The sequence below is a fragment of the Mastacembelus armatus genome, chromosome 1 (assembly GCF_900324485.2).
Source record: "Mastacembelus armatus chromosome 1, fMasArm1.2, whole genome shotgun sequence".
Taxonomy (NCBI): domain Eukaryota; kingdom Metazoa; phylum Chordata; class Actinopteri; order Synbranchiformes; family Mastacembelidae; genus Mastacembelus; species Mastacembelus armatus.
The window spans coordinates 12110841-12118648 of NC_046633.1; the positions used below are offsets into that span (position 1 = coordinate 12110841).

General features: G+C 39.6%; 1 protein-coding gene across 4 annotated transcripts; it reads right to left on the reverse strand.

Moving 5' to 3' along the window:
• Positions 1–1481: 1481 nt before the first annotated feature.
• On the reverse strand, positions 1482–7602 carry naf1 (nuclear assembly factor 1 homolog (S. cerevisiae)). Of its 4 annotated transcripts, none has more exons than XM_026302419.1 (9): positions 7264–7602; positions 6028–6281; positions 5745–5886; positions 5196–5289; positions 4986–5068; positions 4647–4807; positions 3452–3503; positions 2571–2658; positions 1482–1991 (listed from the first exon to the last, which is right to left on the reverse strand). In XM_026302419.1, the coding sequence occupies exons 2-9, from the start codon at positions 6279–6281 to the stop codon at positions 1645–1647; spliced, it is 1221 nt and encodes a 406-aa protein (XP_026158204.1). In that variant the 5' UTR covers positions 7264–7602; the 3' UTR covers positions 1482–1644. The 4 variants fall into 4 exon arrangements, with proteins under 4 accessions (XP_026158204.1, XP_026158205.1, XP_026158207.1 ...); XM_026302420.1 differs by lacking the exon at positions 7264–7602 and adding an exon at positions 6902–6975; XM_026302422.1 differs by lacking the exon at positions 7264–7602 and adding an exon at positions 6793–6963.
• Between the last annotated feature and the right edge of the window lie 206 nt (positions 7603–7808).

A 7808-nucleotide genomic window follows, 5' to 3' on the forward strand; every position in this document is an offset into this window, starting at 1 on the left:
CTTCATGACCACAGATGTCAGGGCTTCTCAGGAATTGGTATAATTGTGGATTGTTTGAAGCAGAAAGAGACTGCACACAGTTCCAGTGATGTATTTAAGATATGTATGAAGATGGGTGCTAGCTGGTTAGCACAGACTTTCAGACAGGAGGGGGTAACACCATCTGGTCCTGGTGCTTTCCTGATCCTCTGTCTCTGAAAGATGTCTCGCACTTCCACTTCACAGATCGTCAGGGGTGGGCTACTGGTAGGGGGATAACAGCCATAAAACACCCTGTTGCTCTAACAGGATGGTATGAAGTGGTGGTGTGAAGGATGAAAGAGGAGAGGCGTAGGACCCAAATGCAGGACACAAGCACTTTATTATGCCTGGATCGACCAGGCTCAGGCAAACCACATCTAATTTTTTGTTTTTTGTAAAGTGCCTTGAGTTGATTGTATTGTGACTTGGCGCTATACAAATAAAATTGAATTGAATTGAATTTAATCTACAGGAAATAAACCAAAATAAAAATCCAAAACTGGAACTCAAAACATACCCCATGACAAAAAGTGTCATGGGATATTATTGCTGTTCCTGTATTAAACAATGCACATATATACAGAGGAAAGGTCTTGTTTAGTTCTGTCTATTGTATGTTTAGTGTCAATGTGTACAACTATTCACGGCATAGTCCTCGTTGCTGCACTTGATACTTTTACAATTTGACATCTCTCATGTACAGCATTCCTAATATCTAAGCTGCTGTATTCATCTCCAGCTCCCTGCTTAGTTTGCCCCTGAAAGGCTGGACTGAACACAGAGAGGATAGATGTGTTAAGCTTAAGCCTTTTTGGTTAGTTGGTATCTTTCTCTGCTATCAGTTCTTTCAGCACACCTGGAGTCTTCTCATCTTTCTTGTTGCATTTAGTCATCAACTGGTCCAGTGTTTCCTCTGGGTGGAGTGATACCTGGCTGTGAAACATCCCATTCTCTTTCTCATGTACAGGCCTTACCAGGTAGCCACATTGTGAGCTGTACCACTTCGTGGTAGATTAGGTTAGTGAAAATAATTCAATGCATCGTTTTGTCAGATGATTTGAGTCTTATTTGAGAAAAAACTATAAATCTATGGGAAACAAGCTGTAACATTTGTTTTTATAACATCCTTTTTTGTGGCTGAGACGTTCTAACTCTATGCAAAGCACTGGGGTTGTGAGGACACTAATTGACATGAGGCATCCCCCTAGCACCTGATTCTAACCATCACATCTAAAAGCCTAACCCTATTGTTGTCCTGGTAATAGATCACAGAACACATCTAGCACTTAAGCTCTCAAACCAACCCCAGAACTCACATAAATAGCCCAAATGTTCATAGTCTTGCTAAACAGTATAAAAAACACACAGGCACTTAAGTATCTCATATGTCTATGATCAGTGACTTGGTTTTGCAATCCTTTCTGTAAAAGAAATTTTTTTTATAAGAAAGGCATGGCAGGTCTTGTACGGAGACATTTATTTCCCACTAATGTGGGTGTTCAAATGATGTAAATGTTAACATTTAGAAAACTGACAGTCCACAAACTGATTCTATATTCTTCTACCAACTAAAAAACAAACTAACTCACCAGCAGGTATTGTATGTACAGAATGTGTTACACTTCATTGGGGTGGAGGTGGCGGAGGAGGAGGGAGGTCAGAGAAAGGGACAGAGGGCCAGAGAGGTGATGAGAAAGCTGGATTGAAGAAAGATGGAGGAAGAGGTGGAGGGTAGACAGGAAAGTTGGGTGGGGGGAAAAGGTGAGGAGGTGGGGGAGGGTAAGGGCAGGGAGGAGGGAGGTACATGGGAGGCACATTTGTGTGTCTAGGTTGTGAATGTGTGTGTCTCAATTGTGGCTGTTTGTTCCTCGGGTTCTGGTGCCTAAATGAAGGGCTTGTATGTCTTGATGTGAAACCCCTGATATCCTGTTGCTGCTGAAGTGTGTTCTGGGTAATGTTGGCAGGATTATCTGGAGGTTTAAAAAAAAGAAGAAAAAAAAAAAAAAGACAGTGATGAATGTGCCACTGAACTATGAAAAAAATCCAGATTATCTGATTCAAAGCTATTACATATTTCATATTAGAACCTGACGGATATATGAGCCTGTCACAGATATATCAGTATCGGCAAATATGTCGCCGATATTAACATTTTTTAATGTGCGTTTAAAATGCGTTTATGTATATATATATTTTCTGTTTATGTATACTGTATTCTATATACAGTACCAGCCAAAAGTTTGGACACACGAATTGAAATGCCATTTCCTGCGCAAGTGTATCCAAACTTTTGACTGGTACTGTACTATAATATACACATAAATAACAACAGCCAATATATCAATAGATACATAGATATAGATTTTTTTTTCTTCATAATATCAGTATCAGCCCCAAAAAACCCATATCGGTCAGGCTCTATTTCATATACCTTCAGAGAAAGACTGATTCTTCAACACAAGAACTAAGTCTATTACTAGACTAAGGCTGGTTTCAGTGATTATCTTCATTCAGAGAGAAAATGCATCAGCAATGTAGGTGTGAAGTACCTGCATTGTTGTTGTCCCTCCTTTTTTTGGAGTTTTTCACTTTCTTTTTTGCTTCCTGCTCTTTCTCATCATCACTATAATCTAATGCCTAGAGAGAGAGAGACAAAGATTTCCATTTTGAAAACACTTATGACAACACTTGTATCAGTCGAAGATGACTTTCAGAAATCAGTGATGCAGCATCAGTGATCAGCATAAAAAAAAAAAAATCCAGGTGTGCAGCATTCATGTGACTGCTCCTACTCAACATATCCTGCAACCAGTCCAGACGTCTCATTTATAAAACTTTGCATACCAACATTTTACGCTTGGAAACAGGAAGTGCATACATCAAAGAATCATGGTTCTAAAACTGTGTGTGCACAAATCCTCGCAAATTTCCCTAATCAACTCAAGAATATGCGTAGTTTGCTGAGCCACCTCTTCTGCCCTAAAGAATTCCACAGTGTGCCTGAGGTTGACAACTCCAGCAGCTGCTAATACAACAAGATGATCTTCAAATTTTAAGTGCTCATACATGGAGGTGAATGCCTTTAACACTGTGATGCAGACCATCAGAATATGGAGTATGTTCAGCAGAGCTACAGGGATGAATGCATAGACAAATGACAAGACAGGTGTGTCTGACAGCACCTAACAGTACAGTCATGTTCAAAGATTTTATACAAAACAAAAATCTATCAAATTGAATTTAAAAGACAGTTGGCCAAATATTTACACACACACACACATATATATATATATATATATATATATATATATATATATGTGTATGTGGGTGTGTGTGTGTGTGTGTGTGTGTGTGTGTGTGTGTGTGTGTTTAAAGATACTGTGGTATCTAAACATGCTTCAACTAAGATATCTACATTTCTTGTGCTTACCTCTTCTGGTGGTTCTTGGTCATTCTTCCAGGATGCATCAGATCCCTTTAAACTGAAGGAAAAGCACTTTGACTACAATATACTGGCAACTTTCAGTCAGAAATAAATATCAATTCATCACATTAGAGCTTAGAATCAAAGTTAGAACATTAGCATAATGTTATATGTTATACTGTGTTAATATGCTCTTAGTGGTGCAACGGTATGAGATTTTGACCATATAATAACCATCTTAGAAAATATAAAAATATGCTTTCATGCTATTAAGTAATACAGTATTACACAATTATTATCATAACATGTAACTATAACAACTAAAGCATGTTAGTTCTAGGTTATTACCAGTGCTGCAGAAGGTATCCATATTCTTTTAAAAGTACTAATACCACAAAAGTACTCTCTTTCAAGTAAAGATTGTGCATTAAAAATGTACAGCTGCAGCAACTGATCAAACATCACTTTTTCACTGAGGTATGTCTGTGGTGTCCTAGCAGGGGTTTTCCATCAGGAATGCAGTGGTTTTCACCAACACTAGCCTAAACAAAATCCAACATGCAGTTCTCCTTTCTGCCACAAGGTGTCACAAAACCTAGTAACCTGTTGGTGGACGGAAAACCTCACCAAACTGAACTGAAATCGGAGTTACAAAATTATGGTCTTTTTATTCTGAAAAACACAAGTGTGCTTAACAAAATGTTTTTATGGGCTTTTTTTTCCAGTTTTACTACTCCTCAAAACATTGTATGTACATAATTATAAAGAGCACTTGAATAGGTACTGCATGGGGAGAACATGCAAACTCCACACAGAACGCCCCCTGCGGGGTTTCAAACCAGGAACCTTCTTTCTGTGAGGCAACACTGAAGTTCAAAGTTGGAAGATGGAGCAGTCTGTCACTGAACTGTGGTCTGTACATGCATACATAGGGTGCTGTATGTGTGAGTATAGCAGAGCACCAGTCTCCAGTCTCTCTGCTAAATATACGAGTGTGGTGCCAGTCACAAGGTCTAACAGACAGTTAAAGGAAATATGCATGTGAAAAGTGATATTATCTGTCCATTGAATTTTTTGAATACCAGTAATAAGCACATATACAACTATTTACAACCATCAACTTTCAACTTTCATATCACAGTATAACATGAAATTGGGATACCACTTTAACGCTATATGCTCTGTGTATGCATGTACTTACAGTTTGAGCTGTTGTGTGAGGATATATCCTGTGTACTCTTTGATGGCCGGTGCATAATAAACGGTGAGTCCCTCTGTAAGCCCTTTGCTGATTATCTGATCCACAGAGTTGAAACGTAAAACATACAGCGGACTGGACACTGGACCAAAGACCTCAAACACCTGAGACACAGCAACAAGAGAACCTTATTAGCACCAACAAACAGATCACATAAAACACACATAAACAAAACACTCACACACTCACACACTCCAGTTGGGTCAGCTGATGTGAGCTGACCGATACAGATTGACCTTATATAGGTATAAGAGACAGCCAGGTTTCTTCCAGTTCACCTACCTTGCCCACAGCCAGCCTATCAGATCTAAAGATGATGCTGTCATCAATCAGAGGGGGCGTGTCTTTCAGGGACTGGATGATAACTGTGGAGAGTGAAGGAGCTGTTAAAGACAGAACTGACAAAATAAAAACATAAAATGCTTCCACACATGTAAATATCATACAAAACATATTGATATCTGACCTTATTGTGAGAGTGTGTATATTTACCAAGCTGTTGTAAAATACTGGACACTACTCCCAAGGGTTGGAGTTCTGCATCATCTGGTAATGACAGACACACCTCTTCTACTGCTGGCAGCTCCTGTACACACAAACATACAAAAAAGAAAATCATATTTTCATCTATGGTCTGATGGTGTTAAAACTAACAATCTGCTCATTACGTTCAGAGGTACCTTGCTGACAGCAAAACAGACAAAACAATGGGGCCCAAAAGTGTGTACAGGTCTGGTAAGATGCTTTCTCATTTTGTAGTGGGTTGTGGCGATTGTTCACACTTTATCATAAGAGCAGGAAACTGTAAGGTGAAGACGACTGCAGAAAATTAATATGCAAGGAGACATGGTTTCTGTAAAGGCTGGTGAGTCTGTCTTTCTGCTATTTTGCTTAAAGCAGAGGGTGTGCAGCTCCATACACCCATGCAATGACCGTAGCATGAATGGGTGCCTTTATAGGCCAATCCATACGTCAAATAAGTCGTTTTAAATTAAACTTGCAAAATGACATACACACACAAATACATAATAATAGACTGACTTCGAGCAGGACTTCATCTTTGGTTTTGATGGGGGTTGGTTGGCTGAAACCCTCATCATCATCACCTTCAAACACGGGGGCAGTGGGAGAGGAGGAGGATGAAGAAGACGACGAAGAGGAGGAGGAAGAGGTAGAACTGTCACTGGGGATTGTAGGATAAAAGAATCAGTGTCAGTTATTTGTATCCTTTCTGCTTCCTGTTTTGTGGCATCATACACACAAATGACCATCAGAGCAAAATATTGGTAAGTTTGAGCTAAAAACATCAATAATGCTATCATACCTGTCTGAATCCTCTGAGTTGTCATCATTGCAGTCCTCTGTCTTGGCCACATTAACTAAAGACAGTGATGCCTCTGTTGAGTCTGTGTGCACAGTTCCTGCTTCCTCTGGATTTGTTTGTGTATTTGATGACACATCTGCTTGGTCAAGGGTTACGGTGAGACATTCTAGTTGTGTTGCCACTGTAATCTCCATTGCCTCCCCCTGGTGTGTTGGTAATGTCTGTCCATTTTCCTCTGACACTTTTTCATCCATCTATAACATAATTAGAGTGTTATTTTTGCGATTTTCTGACATTTGTTGAGCAAATGACAACGTCAATCAGGAGCCATCAGTTGGCTACACTAACAGGCAAAAGCTGGGACAGACTTTCTCATTCAATTCACTGAGAAATGTTTTCCACCTTTGACTGGTAGTGTAGTTGTAGTCCTAATAGAAAATCCAATGTGACGACATACTCTTTTTATACAACCTCAACTATAGATGGATTGCTCAGTCAGTACAATGGGAATAAAAAACAAATGAATTGGCTCATACATTAAAAAAGGACCTTTGAAACAAAATAACTGCCATCACTTTCATTAACTGCAAAATAAAAAATGCACCATTGAAAATAACTGAACATAAATTGGTGTTACATGTTAAATAGAGAAGTAAGAGAAGCATATAGCAGCTAAAACCGAACCCAAACATGCATGAACATGATGTTATTCCATGCCCATGTCTGCTAAATAGCTAAGGAGCTAACTGTGGCTGATAACGTTACATTTTACGTTCGGCACGCTCTCAGCAGCCTGGGTAAACCCGAGGCTTTTTCCAGCAAATCCCATAAACTGTCTCTAAGTCACGTTGTCAGCGAGGATGTTAAAGAGCACCAGTTTCTTTGTGAAGCTTCTGAAGCCCTGTTGCCAATCCTCAGGACATGACACTCCGGACCCATGTCAATACCCATAGAGAGAACCACACTACTTCCGTTACTAGCCTTCAAAATACAAGCCTGGTTCAAGGCGGGGTTTGAAAAACCGTGGATACACTACTCAGGGCAATACATTTGATGATGTTTTCATTTTTCACAGCAATACTATTAATAGTAAATTAACTAACTAATGCCTATTGAAATCACATGAACATACGTTTTTGCATACCGTACCAAATGGTACCTGAATATTATTTAGAATGGTTAAATGCTGTTGATAATCGTTTCTGTCTGTCATCTTGACCATCTGTACCTTCATACCTTGATTTCAAGCCCGTTCAGTGTTATCGTCCACCGTGTGGGAGACAGTCCTTTACTTCCAAGTCTGATACTCCCACAGAAAAGTTTGCTAATGTTCCCCTTCTTGGCGCGGCTGCGGTTCGGCTTCAGTAAAGTTATTGTTGGGTATAGCAAAGATATTTTTTTTTAGAATTAGCGTCTTAGAAGGCGACTGGTTGGCTTAGGTCTATGTTAGGTTTTTGAAAGAAAAACGTGCCGACTATATTCCAATAACCAGAGACTGTCCCGAACAAGAATAATGTGTCCACGAGATAACTTCCAGCCAGAGGTCCACAACCATGTCCTTAGCACGTGGGTCGATGTTTTTCCGGGTGTGCGTAAAGCTGTTGCGCAAAAGAAAGAAAGGAAAGCGCACCGGTCCTTGGCGAAGCACGTGTGTGTATTTTAAACACCCAGTTTGTGTTGTGCGTTTTACATAATCCACAGCATTCACAGGTTTGCTAGTGTTAGGGGCATCAGGATTTTGTTTTTTTTTTTTAATTTAAGACCACTTATTTAAGACCTTC

Bases quoted from the DNA above. Each gene is read 5' to 3' on its own strand.
- naf1 (XM_026302419.1), bottom strand. From the start codon at position 6,281: ATGGATGAAAAAGTGTCAGAGGAAAATGGACAGACATTACCAACACAC. The intron at 5,069-5,195 runs GTAAATATACAC...CACTCTCCACAG, and splicing joins CAGTATTTTACAACAGCTTG to TTATCATCCAGTCCCTGAAA. The intron at 4,808-4,985 runs GTAGGTGAACTG...GCTGTGTCTCAG, and splicing joins ATAGGCTGGCTGTGGGCAAG to GTGTTTGAGGTCTTTGGTCC.